We start from the raw sequence: 19328 nt of genomic DNA, 5'->3' as shown, positions 1-19328 counted from the left end.
GCAATCTTGCTACCATTTATCTCACAGAATCACAGAATTGCCTACATTGGAAGAGACCTCCAAGATCACCTAGTCCAACCTCAGCCCTAACACTAACAAGTCCTCCACTAAACCATATCACTAAGTTCAACATCTAAACGTCTTTTAAAGACCTCCAGGGATGGTGACTCCACCACTTCCCTGGGCAGCCCATTCCAATGCCTAACAACCCTTTCAGTAAAGAAGTTCTTCCTAACATCCAACCTAAACCTCCCCTGGCGCAACTTTAGCCCATTGCCCCTCATCCTGTCACCAGGCACGTGTGAGAATAGACCAACCCCCACCTCGCTACAGCCTCCTTTAAGGTACCTATAGAGAGCGATAAGGTTGCCCCTGAGCCTCCTCTTCTCCAGGCTCTCAGTTTCCCTGTTTTCAATGGATGTACATATGCATGGTAAAGTTCAGATAAAGAAATGTAAGACATTATTCATCATTTGCCCTTCAAAATTATGAAACAAGGCATCAACTTCTGTAAACCCACTGGCTGAAACCCAAGCACCTCAAAGCAAATCTTCATGTGTTTTTTTTTTTAATTTATTTTACTCCCTAAAAATGTTTTGCAAGGTACACTAGAAAGACAATTTTCCTCTTGGCAGAGGGAAAGTCAAGCCCAGAACAGAAATGTTATTCTTAGTGTACTGGCTGATAAGAATCACTGGGAGATGAACATTTATTCCTAGCAATGGCTGGCAGGGGGAAAAAATATCCATAGATGTCCACGTGATTTATGGAGCTGCTTCTCCCAAGTTAACTAAAGGGTTAGATTAAAAAGGGACAACGACAAAAATCAGTTTCTAATTTGGTGGAAGCTGAATTTGATACAGTAGATTGTAAATAATAGATTCCCTCTGAGCCAGCCAACGTTCACAATTCCCTAATGTTCTGAAACATTTTTATCACAACCTGTTGCTGCTTTAATCCTTGGGGCATCAACAGCTAAAACATTTCAAAAAGGAAAAAAAAAAGAACATACCAAATACAGATGCTCTGATATATTTTTGTGGAGCTGAAAAAGCGATTGAAGCAACAACAAACACACGTATGTGCCAGGGTTCAGCTAAGATCAGCCAGTGCTGCAAATGCCAAAACAGCTCAGTATGACCCAGAGTGGAGGTACCCGAAATTGGCTCTGCTCATTAACTTAGAGCATCGCTTCAATCGCAAGCCTACTCACAACACACCGTGAACCGTAGCAAAAAACAACACAGCAAAACAAAGCCGTGCAGGCAGAGCTTTCATCATTTCCACTCCTGGTGAGAAATAGCCTGTTCCCTAATCACTACCACCAGTTTCAGGGTGATGCCACAAAGAAGATAGCACTGTGCGTTATCAGAAAGGATGCCAGGATGGGCCAGAGTCCCTGTGACCATGCAATTATCAGTGTCAAATCTTCTGAAAGATCCGGGTAGTGTTAAAAGTGACAGTAGGACTGATAGGAAATCCCTTAAAATGTCAGTGGAAAACACTACAGAGTGCAGCATCATTATTTCCCAGTACATAGGAAGAGCACATCTTTCCAGTCCATAGCAAAATCGTTCTGCTTTTTTCCACAATGAGCCATAAACGCTGTTCTCAGCTGTTCAGCGATCGTGACTCTCACTTGTGACTCACCAAACGGGACAGAGGAACGTGCTTTCCATGCATTATAACTTTATAAAAGGGACCAGCAATTTCAGCACTTTCTGGCAGAGGTCGGGAACACTTTAGGAATCCACCCTACAGCCCTTACCAGCAGGCTTTCTATTAAATCCAGCCATCGCTCTAGAGGCTGCACTCGCCAGATTTCCTTCTCGAAACCAGACACTAGACTTTTGCACAGAGCCATTGGCTGTGTTGGCAATGCCAATGTCACCCACTCCCCCTCCAGGCAGAGGGGGCACTGTGCCTCCCCCACAGCAAAGAGGCAAGCCCAGAAAGGAAGCATCAATATGAGGGCTGCCACAATGCTATCCATCTTAAAAGGGACTGAAATTAGTCGAATCTATGCATTTCCAGATAAAAGCCAGAATACTTATTACCGTTGTGTGTTTGCATACACAGCTCTGTGGATCCATTCCACTTATAATTCCCATTATGTGAGCACACGAGACAGGAGTCTCCCGGAACATGTCAGTCTAGCTTGAATTTCCTTCCCAGTGCCATCTACTTGTTTCCTTAATTAGTTTTGACAAGCCTGATGGTTCTTTTCAGAACAAGGACGACTTCAAAAGGGCCGGCATACAGCATCCCCCAGTACTTCTCTGCTCAGTGAATGCCGTACTTCAAGTGGAAAAGCTCACAAAGCAATCTCCTGCAGCCCAAAAGCAAAACAAGCTCCTGTTATCTACAGACAGATAACAACCCTGTAAAGTAATTCATGGGTCATCCTTCCTTCTCCCAAACCTAGTTGTTCTCTCCTATCAAAGCCTCTGACTGAAAACAAATCCCCACTCAGCGCTGTTTCTTCATGCCTCCCCTCGAGTCTGTTCCCACTGGCAGAGACAATGGCTTTGCTTTGCAGTGCTTCTGACTCCTGAATACGGGTATTTTCAGTATACGGTCTCTCGTCGTTTGTCTGGAGAAGCTTTACGTGAAGAATGCAAAAAAGTTAGGCAGTGGAAAAAGCAAGATGTGAACACAGGTCCTGGAGCACACCTGCAAACGCACAGACTGTAAAGCTATTCCTTCATCCTTCGTGGTAACTTAGCTTGTCTTGAGAGCTCTTTACATCAACCTCTCAGGTCTGGCAATACAAGAAGGTAAACACAGAAGAAACCTTCACAGCCTTACATTTTCTCATCCTTTCTTCCTCTGTATGACATTTGGAGGATGCACTGCTCAAAACTATTTGAGCAACTTAAATATGATGAGGAGAGATGTCAGCATCGTGTGACTTACCTTTCCCTTGCATGTTCTGTACAACCAAGCAGAGCCCGCAGAGCAGGCTGGATGGGAAGGGGCTTCATTGCCCTCTGGCTGAAGAACAGCTCTCTTTCAAAGGAAATAGTAGTTAACAACATTCAGAAGCATAAGCCCAGCTTGAAAACATTTTTTGTGCCTCATGGTCATACCTCAGACTCTAGGCACAGCTCAACTCTATTTTGCACATGCACAAACTCCAGATAGCAAAAACCAGATCAAGGCCCACAAAAGGCATCCATGTGTGTTGCTGTCCTGGCTGGCCCAGGGGGGAAAAAAAGGGCACACACTGTGACAAACCATGCTAAATCAACACCCTCCACCATCCTTATTCATTTATCACCACCCAGATAAAAAATAAAAAATGCTGAGAAAAGAAGATGCAGCCAGAAGTGACAGAAAAGGTCATTTTTTCCTGCTGACATGTTCCCTGACTGCTGCAGAAGCAGTTTTTGAAATGGGGAGCCTGCAGCTAGTGTTGCAGCTGGCACAGGATCACTGGCCAATTAAGAATTTAAACTACCTCTGAATCCCATCAGGAAAGAAGGGATGGTTACTTTTTCTCTATCTTCTGTTGCTTTTCTTTTTTGTTCTCATGGTAGTTCTTTGATTTCACAAGGTCTTTCCTCCCTTCTTTTCAGGTGAGGAGTCTCTGCCCTTGAAAGGTGAAGGACAGACAGGACCCTGGCAAAATTCTTACTTCTATCTTGAGGGCAGAGCATTGTGCATGGATGCATTTACTATGCTGTTCCAATAATATTTAATCTCTGACCTGGAGGGAGAGCAAGCAAGAAGGGCAAGGAAAACACAGTATTCTGCATTTTAAATAGATATTCCTAAAATGTTTCTAGGTAAGACACAATATAGTTCAAAATGAAAAATGCAAGCATATGCAAAGAAAAGAAAAAAGAAACGCACAAACTTTCAGTCTGGGTTACCTGCCCTACTGCACACGTCAGCTCACTGATTCTACTAACTCCACTGCCTTTCCCTGGAATTGGCCATTTTGCATTTTTTCCCCTGCACTTTCCAGACACCAGGCATTAATGATGAACAGCAGCATTGAGATTTAGCTACTCTAGCATCTTAGCTCAAAACTGCTGAGCAATTCAGACTGCCTGCTGTTGATCCCTGTTCCCCAAACCATCAACAGAGAATAAGAGATGTTCTAATCCTCCATCTCCTGGACCCATTCATTATGGGTGTGGAAGGGAGTTATCACTGGACCTCAGTAACATTTGAGTCGAGGGTATGTAATAAGGTCAAAAATCAGGTCACAGGGTTCAGGCTTGGTCACAGGGTTCAACTTGGTCTGGGATCTGCTAGACTCAGCACTTTGCCAGGGGTGTGCCTTGCAGTCAAGATGGCATTCAGCAGCTCTGGCATTGAAAATAAAAACAAAACTTTTAAAACAGATTGAGACTTCCCCAAGATGCCAACTTAGAAACTCATTTTGCAGGTTGGGACATCAGACTGAAGGTAATTGTGACTGCTCACACAAAGAGACAGAGGAAACAGATGGAGACTACTTAGCAGGATGTTGTGCCATAGATAAGGACTGGAAATAGGAAGGAACAAGTCACATTTATTGTGGAATAATACGTAAAGGGGGGAAAACACATCTTCTTGCTGTAGGCAGTTACAATTAAATTAGTGGATGTTGCCAATTAGCCTGTTGCAATTTTAATTGTAGCCTGTCCCAGAAGTGAATAAACACTTCTGGATAGTACCAGACAAGCAGTGCATGTGACTAACTCATCCGAGCAACAAAAGGGCCATGTCTATATGGGCAGTCTGTATGAGAAACGGATCCAGACAATTCCTGTTCAACTGATGTGGATCTTCTCACACAGTTTCCTTGCTGAATTACACATTCCTTTTCAACGTGGGCCAAAGGCTAACAGACTGCCTTCTCCATCACGTTGCCTCAGTATCAATAACTGGAGTTGCCTTCGGGCGATCAAGTGGATTCTGTGTTTTCCTTATATTTGCTGGAGCCAAGCCTTAAACTCGATCCCATCAGGCACTGGCTGTGCACACGTAACAGCCAATGCACACACAAACCACATACACTTCAGGCTTACAACACGTCATAAAGTACTACGGCTGGGGAAAACTATATATATATAGTTGGGGAAATAGTGTATTTATTAAACACATAAATATGGCATCATTCCCTGTGGCTAAACAGGGGAGATGTTGCTGGATGGGGTAGGATGTGATGAGGTCTCTGAAGAGTAATGGATAAAACACCTCTTTGCACAGTATAATTGAAACACAGCTTAGAAAAAAAATAATCTGTGCAGGAAGGCACTGTAAGAAAGTGTCTTTGCCAGGTCCCCGGAGCTTTCTACTTCTTTCCCAGTGCTAATTTCTATGGTGCTACAATTCTGGACATCAGCAAAAGTAATTGTTGCAAGACTTAGCTTGCTAGATAAGGCAAAAACATTTGCCAAGTACTTTTTCTCATCTAATTTCTTTCCAACAAAGCCAATGCTTTGTAAAAAGGACACAGTGAATTTTGAGGAGGTGTTCTGCCTCCTCCTATCAAAGCAAACAAACTTATGAAAACACACACAGAAGCTGTGGACACACATGTACATACATTTACCTGACTAACTGTATCCCACCCCCACTACCTGCTGGATACCTGAATTCATATCCTGCAAACTCATAGTGGATTAGAGGTCCCAGAACTACAAAGTTGCTACAAGTTTCATAGACATAGAGGAGAGAGGCCTAAGTCAATTCATTCATTGAGGGAAAGGCTGATATTTACTCAACCACCTTACAGATCAGCAGAGAAGCCACATGACAGCAGTCTCTGCTGCACACAAACATTTTTTTCCTCTTCTAATTGAATAAAAGAAGGTGACTCTTTATATCTCAGAAATTAACAGCAATGGGAAAGAAATGTCACTGAATTTTTAAAGGATATTTGTCAACTGAACAAAGCTGCTGTTGATTTACATTTTTCTTTACCCCATATGCTAATACCAAAACCAAAGTACCTTACCTATACTATGTAAGGTACCTCTTGTTTTACCCATACCGTGAATCCCAATACACCTAAGTGAAGTTTTGTGAAATAAACACTGAAAAATATGTGGGCAGAAGGGTGAAGAACCTCACTCACAGACCTGTTTGAAAGTACCAGCAGCACAGGCAAGGCATATGCTGGAGGTGGCATCCTAATTTCCCAGTGCTGCCTGAAATAACTTCTCCTGGGGCCTGAGCCTCGTGCACGGAGCAGATCTGTCAGCTATGTCAAACCAGCACTCGTAGTGGGTACGTACCCAGGTGCAGTCACAGTCCTGCTGCTTACTTTCAGACTAAATAAGCTACTTCCATGCAGCCTGCTGCTCCTGCCTCATCTTGGTACACCTGAACCTTGATGTGTAAAAGCAGTCCTGAAGGTTTCTCCTGAGAAATAAAAGCACGAGGATCAAAACATGGTGGAAGTAATGAAGCATCAGCTCATCCAGCTAAGATGTTATTGTCTTAAAGGTGTCTCAAAGATTCAGCACGATATACTATCAGCCCTGTCCCATGTGCATCTAACACAGAGACTTACTTTGAGGAAAGCACTCCTAAAAAGTAGAGAGGATATTTACCTGTCATTACAAGTCTGCAAACTTTATGGTGGACAAATTGGAAACATTTTCCAATGGAAGGATTTGATTCTGTTTTGTTTTCTGAAGGACAGGACACTTTTTAGAGAATTCGTTTTTCCAATATTTTATATTTCAAGTCCTTCAAGGAAATAAGAATAAAAATAAATTTTGGAAATACTAAAAAATGACATATTTTTAGCTTTCTTCTTTCTCACCCCTTTTTTCCCTCATCATCCTTCTTTATTTGGAATAGGAAGGGAAAAAATACTGAAAAATAGTATAGGAAGGGGAAAACCAAAACACAGATTATCTTGTACAGAATCCATTTTGGAGATCAAAATCTAAGGAAATCTAAGGGGTGGTGGTGTTTATTGTTATTTGCAGCTTTTTGGAAAAAAAAAAATAAATCAGGGAAATTACATTTTCTAGCCAGCTGTGCTTTGCACGAATCTGTGAAAGGCAAGCACAGAGTTTTTGTTCCGGTTCCCAGACTGATCACTGACATACTGAGTGACTTTCAGCTCTTTCCCTGCATTTGATTTAAAATTAGTTTAGTGCCTACTATATTAAGAAGCCCAGTTAATTAATGTTTGCCCAGTGCTTGGCTATCTTCCTTTGTAAGTCATGTGGATGGGGAATTGCTATAGATTATTGCTTTGGTTTTTCAGGAAACATGAATCAACCATGTTTCGGCCCAATTTAGAAAAGCAAAACACATGCTCAAAGAAACCATCAGCTCAGCCTGCCAGTCCTGCAGTCAAGGACCTGGCTGGAGTTGCTGTTTCTCTCCACGGAAGGCAATGGTTAGAAGACTCACTGCTCTCAGTTTGTCTCCTAGCAAAAGTATCTTAAACACGATCTGCTCAAGCAACGTGTTACACCAGAATAAGGATTCTCAGTTCACTGTGTGTTTAATTCCCCTCATTTGTATGAACACTTTCTTACAGCAAATATGACATGCCTGAAATGCTAAGGCTCAGTGATTCAGTTATTAACACTGTATTCCAAGGCAGAATACAGTGCCTCTGAAAAGCTTCAGAGTGAGAGCATCATTTAATAAATGAATGCAGCAGTAGGTGAATAAAAATAAAACTTAAATTGTCCAAAGAGGGGATGCCAGCATGAAACTTGGCACAGACAGAATGTATAGGGTATGCTGATGAGCTCCATATGCCTACGGGCATTGTACATTGTATTAATTAAGGAAGGATGAGTCTTCACATTCCCTGTTGCAGAACATTGCAGAGAATCACCCTGGGATAACATCTAACATTCTGGAAATAAATTTGCCATTCAGTTTATACATTTTGGAGAAAGGCGCTGTGAAAAACTATTTCCATCACAAACCTTTTCTGACTGTTGTTTCACTGCATTTCAGATGCTAACCAGAAGAAAACAAATGGCTTGTTTCATTCTTTGACTTTTTACTATCAGTCATGAAAGGCAGAGAAGAGGAGGGAGAGGTGGGGCAGGAGCGGAAAGACAGAGGAGGAGAATAAAATACTCTGTTCTGGACCAGCAAGCATAAATGCATCAACATAGCTCCTTGCCCCCAAAAATCACACTCAATTAGCTGCTGAGAGAGATAAACTCATTTGTCTCAACATTCACAAGAGGAGAAGACAAAGAAGCAGGAAACAAAAAGCATTCTTGCAGCAGACATCTGCAAAGCCGGGCTCTGTCTGCAGAAACAGTCTGTGTGGCTATGACGGGTGAAAGCAAACCTAACAGGAGTTCTGTACATGTCTTGTGATGAGATAGGTTTGTACTCAAAACAAAGGTAACCGCAGAGACAGCACAGAGAGGAGAGAAATAAAATGGGCAAGGCCACTTGCAGGTCTCTCCATCAGTGGAAGAATGACTCTGTAGCAGGAGAGACCTGAGACACCACAGAGCTTTCGTGGGTTCATTTGCTCCAAGTTAGAGGGATGCTCCATCATACCAGGGGGCTGAGTACTAGATGGGTTCCCAGCTCTTCACAACAGCAGAGTTCCCACGTGTCCCCATCGCCAAAGCATTACCCTTTTCAGGTAAGAAATCTCATGGTCGAATGCTGCAACAGGAGTTTTTGCTACCCACATGCCAAGAAGCAAAGATGTATGGCCAAGCTCTAGGTGAATCAAGAGCTGCTCTTTGTCGGGTTCTTAATCTGTTGTTATGGATGAGCAATAAAGGGAAAGAAAAGTACAAGGCCAAATGAAAAGTAATACTCTGCTGGTTTCTAGCCTCAAGGTAAATTCCAAAGTGTCAACGCATTGTTCAAATCTAATGATTTGTAGAAAGAAAACGAATTCTGGAGAAACTACAGCAGATCCAGAAATGGCTTTAGGGAGTCACTATTACAGATTGCCCTTAAAATCAATATTATAATGGAACATGTCTCCTTCCCTCAAAGATTTTCAATCAAAACCTGAAAACTAAAAATATTGTGAGAGCAAAACTTAAGAATTTTTCTGTACCCTTTGGCCAAAAACCTGGCAGGGTTTTTTGGTTTGTTTTTCTTCAATTTAAAAAAAAAATAAATTATATTCTCATGTGAGAGAAAACCCAGATCTACTTCAATCAGCTCTGAAGTCTACTGGTATTATTCATTACTTCCTCAAGTCCTTGCTGACAGTCACAGGTCAGTATCTTTCTCTTAAACTCAGCTGCAGAAATTCTGATATTTCACTAAACATGGGGATGTGTCTACATCCCATTTTTATTGTCTTCTGCCCAGTGGAGAACAATTATCCATGAGGTAATTACAGAGCTACGATAACCACTGCTATCTTCTATTCCAATTAGATTGCTACAAATATGCAAGTTAAACAGCCTCACTCACTGCCTTCTTGTCCTTGTTCTGTATATGATCAGCAAGAGACAAGTTACTGAATCAACATTATTTAAAAGAACCTGTAGTGCAGCTAATAAGATCCTGCTTCCCGCTCTTAGGTTGTGATGTAGCTTCGTGCTCACTATGCTTAACAATAGCAGAATTAAACTCATCTCATTCTACAGAGGAGGCTCAGGGGAACGCCAGGAAACGAAAGGATGGGAGTTTCAATTTCTTCTCTTGACGAGAATGAATTCTGCCTCATATAGCTGCTGATGAATTGTCGTTTTAAGAGAGTTTGTTAATTTCCAACAGGCAGAAGGCATAAAGAGAGACCTCCTTATCTTTAATGGATGTTATTGAGCAACACAAATGGCTCACGTTTAAATGAATGTGGAAACATCTTGTCTGTTTTGCCATGATAAGACTGTTCTTCCTGCACAGCATGGGTTCAGCTACTTCTGTTAAATAAAACAACTGTTTTTGTTCAACTTAATGGCAGGCAAACTTCCAAAGGTTCGGAGGCTGAAGTCAGTTCAGAGAAATGAAATGGAATTTATCTGGGTCCTTCCTCGCTCTTCTTGAGAAAATTACCTGAAGAGCTTTGAGGTATGACTGAAATTCTAGTTTCAAGCAAAAATGGCCCCTAAGAGCATTGATGTACTTATTGACGATAAATTCTTCATTAGATTGCATCTTCCTCCAGTACAAGAATGCTTCCAGCCCCAGCTACTACAAAGAAACAGGATCTGTAAAATCTCACACCAAGGTGTGTCTCTGGAAATCCAAGTGGGACCATCTGGGATGAGATCTGGGGCAGTGGGTCCAGGAATGCTCCTCGGCTCCCTGATGTCAGCAGACGTTTTGCCACTGAATGAAATGGCTGAAAAGTTACATCCATAATCAAAGCAGGTGAAAAGATCATTCCTAATGTTCTCAGAACAGTGGTGGTTTTTAAAACAAATCCCACATGCTTTTCTGCCAGCCATCTGAAAGCCAGAGGGGTTCTCTCCTACAGTGAAAATGAGCCCATTTGCCCAGAAATGGGGAGATCAGTGTGGTACAAACCACAGGCCAAAACCTGACAGAAATAATACACAAAAAAAGTAAGACAATACTCCTTGCTAGCCAGAGAGCACAAAACATGATACTACTGTCAGCCTGGCAGTCTTGGTTTTGATTTGCTTTGCCAAACTACAACAGTATGGGAGATCACCACATGCCTCAGGGAGATGCGTTATTCAATATATTAATTAGAGGGCTGGCTTTCATCGCTGCTTCCTACAAAGTATCACAAAGAATTACTCTGTTATTGACAGACTGAAATTAATGTGTTTGAGTTCACATCTATTAGGAAGAGGAAGAACGAAGTCAGCCCATGCAGGCTGCATGAGCCTGCAGCACAGCATTTAGGCTTCTGATACTGCTCTGTGAAACATGGCCATGAAGTTGTCATCACATCTTATTCAGCGCCCTGTTGCATGAGAAGGAAACAGATCCTTCCAACGTTTGCTGTCCAGACTGATACGGTACTGGGGTCCACTTACCTAGGAGTACCATAGAACAAATTCCTCCTTACACCTTTCTTGCAAAGTGGTTTATCTGATCTGCTCATTTTGGACACTTAGCCATGAGAGAGTGGGGAGAATTAGAAATTGATCCAGGATTTACAATGGGGAAATAAGAGAAGAGGCTGGTCCCCAGGGACACTAAGAAACCTAAGAGACCAAAGCAAAAGGCTTTTTGATAGCTGAAAGCCCTAACTGTACTATAATGAGATATTTTGTAGTAGGCGGCAAATTTAAAACCAATGAGCAGAAAAAAAAGGACACCCACAAAAAAAAAAAAAAGCAAGATGCAGTACAATAAAGTCATAAATATAGCTAGCATCCCAAATTGTACCGAAATCACACAAACTGCAAATTTTAAGTCAAATAGTATTTACATGAGGACATTCCCAGTTACTTTACTGGGGAAGGGAAAATTCCTCCTTCTCCATGAGTTGTCTTTGTAAAGAAAAGGGCAATTAGAAATAACAAATTTCTCAAAAGTAACTCATTCAAAACTTGCTTTCTCAGAGATGATCACACCACCTTTGAAAGAGCTCATTCTGGCTGCATTCTATCACAGCCAGAATTCCAGAGGTGCTACATGAATTCTAAGTCTGCTATCATGTGGCTCTCATCTTCTGGTTCATTTATTAGGTAATTCATGGGTTTTAAAAGTATTTTAAACTATTTCCCTTCACGACAGCACACATTCCTTGCAGCCAGTATGCTTTTCTCTTTTTTTTCTTGTTAAAACAGCCTTGAGCCCAGGGAACAGACAGCATAGTATCCACAAGTGACTTCACAAAAAAGTCAAGCATTTTCCTAGGAAAGTATGCAGTAAGGAGAGGAGCATCTCAAAACAGTAAAGTTGGGCAATGAGCATCCTTTAGGAGTTTTTCCAATGCCTCAGCTACTGTTTAGAGGCTAAATTCACAGTACAAGAGACTAATTGTATCAAATTTCCTTTGAGGCTGTGCTCAAAAATGGGAAAGGTTGTCTGAGCATTACGCTAACCACAGGCACAAAGAGAACAGGTGGAGTCTACGGAGTCTCTATAGAGCAGTCCTGCAGGATCTCCCAGAGACAGAAACTGAAGGATTTTTTTCTTAGGGTCATTTAGGATCTTATGCTCTCTTAGATATCCATGAAATGTATCACAAAATCCCTGGAAGAACGTGTAGCAATCAACAGAGGACAAACAGGATACTGTAAAGTTTAGGGGAAAAAATGTTCATAGACAGAAGTATAAAACTTCCAGAAGTTCTCAAACTTTGCTATCCGTTCTTGTAAGCTACTGATCACAGTGATGAGGAAGTACTTTATAAGGTGTACTGGACTTCTAGTTTGGATATCACAGATCAGTATTTGCTCTGCATCACAAAATACAGATGTGAATGGGAATCGGGATCCCTTTATCCAGACACTTTGTTTCAGACTTCACTCTTCCTTTACTTCACAAGTTTATTCATATACTGAAATAAGGTTTTATTTAAAATTTAAAAATCACTTCAAAAGCTGTGAAAAAAAATCAACCATGTCTGGATGTTTTGCGTTTGAGAGAAACATTTTGTTAATATTTACATGAATTCCTAAAATATTTGCATTGACTTGAAACTTCATAAATAAATAAAACTACTGTTTCAGCCAGTAAAATATATCCAACTCTTTTATCCAAGTTCTACTTCTATCTCTGCCACTGAGTTACTGTGTAATCACAAGCTAGTCAGCTACAACCTAATATTTGGAAACATTAAATATCTATAGTGCCAACTGCATTAACTGTGGGCACACAAAATGAAAAGAAAATCACTAGCCTCACAGTTTCCCCATTTGCTCATCTTTTAAATGAAGATGAAAATAAAATTGGTCTTATTATCACCATGACGCTGTGATCTTTAATTAACTAATGTGGCCTAGCAAGGAAATCTTTCAATATATATCAGGACCTTTAAAGAAGGTCTCCTGTCTCCTGAACCATAATTACAGAGCTTGAGACTAGAATTTAAAAATTAACCTACCTAGTGCAGATAGTGGCTTGAATAGCACGCTCCCGATTTATGCTAGCATTATCCTCTGGGAAAAAAACCTTTCCCACGTGTTCCCACCCACAGGACATGGGAAATGAGTCCCTTAACACAGGTAAATGAGTCATTAACCCACAGGAGCTTACAGCAGTGACAGGTCCCTGTTCAGTTCTCTATATGCAGTCTCTGTGAATAGCCACTGGCTATATGCCTCCATCATGCTATAGGTGGTGTTATCTGTGGCTGCCAAACCAGAATTATTTTTTATCCACACCTCCAAGTTCAGGATTCTTTTAATTCTGAAAAACTCTAATGCAGGATTACTTAATAGTCAATTTGACATTTACAAAACTATGTTTTCTTAACACTAAACTTGGCTGAAAAAACTCAGGCGATATTTCCCCAGCGCTATGCAATGACACCATCTGGTAGTTAATGATTAGTGGGATTTACAGGAGAGACAGGTACATATTTGGCTAACCATTTCATCACTGGCAAACAAGCCAAGTAAAGCTAACCTTAGCTGTACCCAAAGGTCACTTCTGGGACTGCTACTGAAACTGTCCATGTGGACTCAAATGGGCACTGGGATTCTGCTGCCACAAGAGATGAGGAATAAAAAGACACAAACCTCTGCCCACTTGTAGATCCAAACCTAGACTACAACCTTTTGAAACATTGAGGTAACTCCCTTACCTCCTGCTACATTACTCTCAGATATCCAAACCAGCCTCTGCCACAATCTTCATGAAATTCAAGCTGCAAATACATAGAAATATATTGGATACCTTTATTTCTGCTTCTATCCAAAGCACAACAAAAAGGATGGAAAGCCTTGCCTTCAAGAGACAAAATTTGCTGGTTTATGCCTCAAACAACTGCAGCAGAAAACCTGCAATTCCAAAGCACGGCCTAAGTGGAAGCACAGACACTTTCCTTCTCACACTTTCTAATTGCCGGATTTCAAAATGACTGGGGCTGACACTCACAGATACCAGAGGCACAGAAATCTGGTTGGTTATCACAGAAAGAGTGACAGGACAGGACGGCATGGATGGTGGCACCGTGTCTGCTCAGCAAACATAGGCAGGGCCTCCAAAGACAGATGGGTAGCATATGATATCTACATCTGATTAGCCAGAAAACACAGGTCACCTTGTGGAACCCCACATATTTAAAAATAAAGGCATAAGACAATAAAAGGACTTCACATGCCACAAAAGCATCTTTTGACTCTCTAGTGCCCCAGAGTATTTTTAACCCAGGCAAGGATACGCAGTGGTATCACAGTGTTTGACTACTTCATCCATTACACTCATCAAGGAAAAGAAATGCTCTCTGCTCCTGGTCTTACCTAGAGGTTAACAAGGCAAAGGCAGCTTGAGTCACCCAAGAGGACATGGAAAAGCTGTGGCCCAGGAAAGTACTGAACAAGGCTCAGCAACGCACCATTAACCGATTGTCTTTCCCACCTGTTTAGTCCTGTTGGCCCACAGACAGAAGCAGCAAAGTAACCGAAGAACTCAAAGGACTTGAATTGTCCCTATCTGAACAGCAGCAGGATTAGTCAGCACAGAACACACCATGTGTTTAACAGTCAAGGAAACTTCCCCAGCATCCCTACAGTATGAAGTATGGACTGTATTTTTTTTATACCACTCCACACGTCAGCACAGGAGTCTAAGTTACAGTGAGAGAAAATGAGCCGGGCCCAGAGGCAACTGCAGAAATCTGTTTTAAATGAAAAGAACATTGAGTAGGTCTTTAACTGGAACCAGCATGGGTGCAAAGTTTGTTATCTTGAGTCATTTCATCGTGTGATGAGTGATCTGGGAATTTCTGCATCACATTAGCGTAAGCGCCTATTTCCAGCCTTAACAGGATCCTAAGTTATTAAAATCTCTGAGGCCAAGGCACGTGGGAACCAAATTTGGATGCCTGTACTCATATCAAGTAACACATTCTGTTCAAGTTCTGCCACTGCCATCGGTGGGTGTAGCTAACAAATGAATCACTACTACAGAAGTAGAGAACTCAATTTCTAGTTTGTATAGCTACAAATGGCCCAGATAAGAATCTCAGCACCAGCACAAATTTGAGCTGGATGCAAGAAGCGGTGAGAGATGTCCCACAAGCTGTGCTGCATGTGCTACCCATACGGGATGGGAACACAAAACTGCAACCCAGTGACTGGCACTGAAGTCTGGGACTAAGGAAATAAGTTTAAAGTAAGAGCCATGATAAAAAGCCACAGGGCAGTATTGCAACTTAGGACTTAGCTTTTGACCAGCAGGGAGCCATCTCAGGTGCAGCCTGACAGAACTACAGCAAAACGCACAGGGTGACTGCGTGTCCATGCCTACCAATGAGGTCTTGCTCACTACACTGAGTGAAAATTCACATTCCAACTTCACCACTTCTGATACAATTGTAATTTCCTCCTGGCCTTAAAGTCTCTGTATCTGAGCTCTCTCAGTGAAAGCATAATTATTTGGAAAGGTCTCAAAGAGAAAACTAAGACCTCTCGCTCTCAGGCTGGCTGATCGTGTGAACCAGGTGCGGATTTTGATCTTCACAGACCCATTCACGCAGTCTGAGAGATGAAAATCATGTTTGGAAGGAAAAAATCAGTAGACAGTACATAAGACCAGCTGCATTCGAATCAGAGGGCTGTCCCATTTGATAGAGAAGGTTTACCTGAGCCACTGCTAAAAAAACAACATAGAGCACCACAAATAAGCAACTCTGATTTTGGTATCTTCCTATCATTATTTCACCTTTCCTGGAAATTGTACTTAACAGGTTTGAGAATGTAGTATTTTATAGGATGATGGAGGCCACAGGGCAGTGGCTCTGAAACTTACAACTATATCTACTTTCTCCCTCTTCCATAGCCTAATAAATCATTAAATTTTAGAGGCTAAAGCGTTCTTCTTGCATTTCTTTTTCCATACACATCTTACAAGCCAGAGCTTGTAAGTCATCACAGTTTGCAGCTTTAAAAAAAAAAATAAGAAAGGAAAAAGGAAAGAAATCAGACAGCTCCAGGGAGTTATTATGTTCCAAAATTTCAACATTTCTGACCCTTGCACTACGAATTGGTTCAAATCTGTCTCACTCTGGGAAAAACCTAATTCACTCTCTTGGAAAGTTTATTGTCAATGGGATTCTACTGTTTCTGAGTGGAAAAAAGAATTCTAGATCTATGCCGTATCAGTTTTAACTACAGAAGACTTTTATGTTTTCTAAGAGAAAGAGATAATTGAAACAGAGGCTTTATTCAACACAATGTTAAAAAGGAGCATTTAAACTATCCAGCCAAGAAGCGACTGCATGAAAAATGAGGTGATCTGTAGAAAATCTACCATTTTGGGTGTCTGATGGACAAACAGAAAATCTCCATTACATTAACCATTATTTAAAGAAAAAAAAAAAAAAGGCATCACTTTTAGAAAGAGACTCTGTTTTGTTCCCAGGTCAGCTCAGCCCTTGCACATTATCTTCCAAGAAAGCCACTCTTCTAAGTTCATCTATGCTATTTGAGGGGTAGGGTACAACTATGCCGTTGGAGATATGCCAGCTATTCTACTCCACAGAAGGATACACCTGAAGAGGGTTTACACTCACCTATGTCAAGTGCACCTAGGAAGGAAAGGTGAAATCAAAGGATTTCAGATGGCATGGTCAATCAACTACCTAGCACCAGAACCAGGAGAATACAACCGCTTTGCCTTCACTATGGAAATGTGAAACAGTGACATGGTCAGACAAGCTCCTAGACCTTTGATATATTTTGCATGTCTCTGTGGCTTATGAGCCTTACTGCTTCCTTCCCTAGATTTTCAAACATCTCCTTTCACAGTCCAAAATCCAAAGGCACAAAGAGGCAAAACTTCAGACTTGGTGCCAAAAAGCCATCTTTAAATATGGGAGTCTAAAGCTGTTTAGAGAGATTTGCAGAAGAACCTAGACAATTTGAAAATCCTGTGAGGTATCTTCTTCCATTGCAAGGTGTGGAAATATTGCACGTTCAATCTGTAGACATTTTGGTCTGGGTTCCAGCCATTTTTAATGACACACCAGAACTTCCACGAGGATTTGACTCTAAAATACATACACCATGCTTCACAATCAGAAAACATTTGTTAAATCACTCAAGTCCTGTTTATTTTTGACCCTTCAAAATAAGGGCTTCTGGTTCCTTAATAGCAGCAACTTCTTGACCTGAAGGACAAGGCACTTCTTTATCTATTCATAGTTAGTAACTATTCTGAAAATCAGGACTTCTACACAGACACACATTCACACACCATTATCTAGCATACAGTACAATGTTAAAACTGATTTAAGTCCCATATCCTAGACTGAACTACAAAAGAATGTCACTGGTTTTTCTTCTCTCTCTTAAGTCAGTTCTTGAGCCTTCATCTGGTAGAAAAGTTTCCAAAGCAGCATCTGAAACGGAGGAGCCTGGAGACAGGAACTAAATTTATTAAATCTTCTGCTTTTAAGGCATTCTCCCAGTTTTAGATACTGCCACTTGGGGAAGGAATGAAGTATAGTCACAAGGAAAATTTTCAGCAAACAGTTTGAACATCCTGGGCTCTCACCAGTTGGTAGGAATAATACTAGTTCCTCAGAGGGTGATTCAGAACAGAGCGAGTCATCCTTTCTCTGCAAGGTTTGCATAAGGACACTGGTCAGAGTGGCTGGCTTTGTGAAAAGACTGTGTTGTAGTCTAAAGTAGCTCTCAGAAGGGTTGAAAAGGAGAAGGTCTAATGATCGTAGCTTTGCCAGTGAAGCACTGGGGCAGTTTTTCTGTGTTAGTGTAAGCAGCTATATAAAATAAAAAGAATAATAATAAAAAAGCAGGAGTTCTGCAATTACCAAGACCTGTACTCATCTGTAGAAGACAGCATCTGTTACTGGACAAGAAAGAGGTACAAACATGGAGACATTCAACTATAACACTGCAAAATATGGACTGAGCATACAACATTAAAAACAAGGGCATACTTAGTGTTCAGGAAAAAAAAAAAAAAAAGGATCCCTTCAAGTTAGATACCCTTCTCCCTTCCATGATCTACCCAAAGCAAGCAAAGCCAGAGGGCAAAACTCACCAGTAAAACCTGTTTGGAGTGACCCGCTCGTGCATGAGTTGCCATTTTCTTCCAAAGTCCATGGAGCTGTACAGCTGAAAGACAGAGAGAAGTAGTATAAACTCTGAGCAAGATGAGGAAGGGCTGCTGCTCCATAAAGGATTAAAATCGGTTCAGATTAAAGAATAGGAAAGGATTGTACTGCACAGTTATCTATCAACCTCACTGCCAGGGATGGCTAATAAGGTAATCTCCTCCCCTCATATTTAACCCAGACTGAACTGAGACTCGAAAGCAGGTTGGCTCTTCCTAAACCTTTTCAAACATTGTTGTGCTTTCTCATTCCAGCTTTCAACACATTCACTTTGTCTGCCATATGACAAATCTGGCAATCCCCCTGACTTTTTTAGTTCAACAGGAAGCAGGTGACTGATGGCATGTAAATTCCTAACATTAGTTAGAATGAAAGGCAAATTAGATTAGTTAACATGGCTATGATGTGGTAGATAAGTGACTCTATACTCAAGGTCATGCTGTGATCTGTTTGTATGGTGAGGGTTGCATCTCTCTCCAGTGTAGGAAGGAACATGAAATGCTCCTAATTTATAGCTTCCATTTTCAGAACAAGGTCTAAATTTTCAGATAAGTCAGAAATCAATCTGCTCAGCAGTTAAACATCCAACATAGTGAAGCAGATCTTGAAAGCCATATTTTCAATCTAATGATTGTTCTGTGTTTTCTGGCTAGCAAATGGTGCAGCAGCCAAATTTCCACACAATTCCACACTGTCTCAGACACAGGTTCACTTGGCATATTCTCTGCTGAATACTACAAACCTTGTCCTCCACACAGTTAATCCCCACAATTGACTCACTCATAATCAGAGCATGTGTAAGTTCTTTTCCTACAACTTTGAGCAAGTTTGGTTTTTTAGAAATGAATCACACCTTCAGAAATAGCTACTCTGCTTTACAACTAGATCACAGAGAAAGAAATAGCAGGCAGTATTTTCAAGGGGATTTCAAATAAATTCCATCTGAAACAAATTCTGGGTTAATAAAACAAGGGTTGATTGTAGACTAAGAAGGTAGATAACAGAGCCAAGAACCTTATATTTTTGTAATATACAAACTTCAGGTCCTAAATGGGAAAATTTTAGCATCTGTGTAAAGGTTGTGCATTTGATTTGTAGTAATTGGATTTACAACTTGGAGACAGGTCTATGTTCAGATTAGAAGGTTTCACTACCTAGAGATGTGTACCATGGCACAGCTACGACGGATGGCTAA

The 19328-nt window shown here is 41.1% G+C and overlaps 1 protein-coding gene across 12 annotated transcripts in view; it reads right to left on the bottom strand.

Moving 5' to 3' along the window:
* The window catches only part of SORCS3 (sortilin related VPS10 domain containing receptor 3), a 313332-nt gene that overhangs the window by 89677 nt on the left and 204327 nt on the right, over positions 1-19328 (bottom strand). For all 12 annotated transcript variants that reach the window (XM_083845055.1, XM_083845054.1, XM_083845050.1 and 9 more), the window contains one exon: positions 18061-18134. In XM_083845055.1, coding sequence (XP_083701181.1) covers positions 18061-18134 — 74 coding nt within the window. The remainder of the gene's footprint in view (positions 1-18060; positions 18135-19328) is intronic.

This window comes from Anser anser, assembly GCF_964211835.1.
Source record: "Anser anser genome assembly, chromosome: 7".
NCBI classification, from domain to species: domain Eukaryota; kingdom Metazoa; phylum Chordata; class Aves; order Anseriformes; family Anatidae; genus Anser; species Anser anser.
This window is presented reverse-complemented; position numbering and strand designations above follow the sequence as displayed.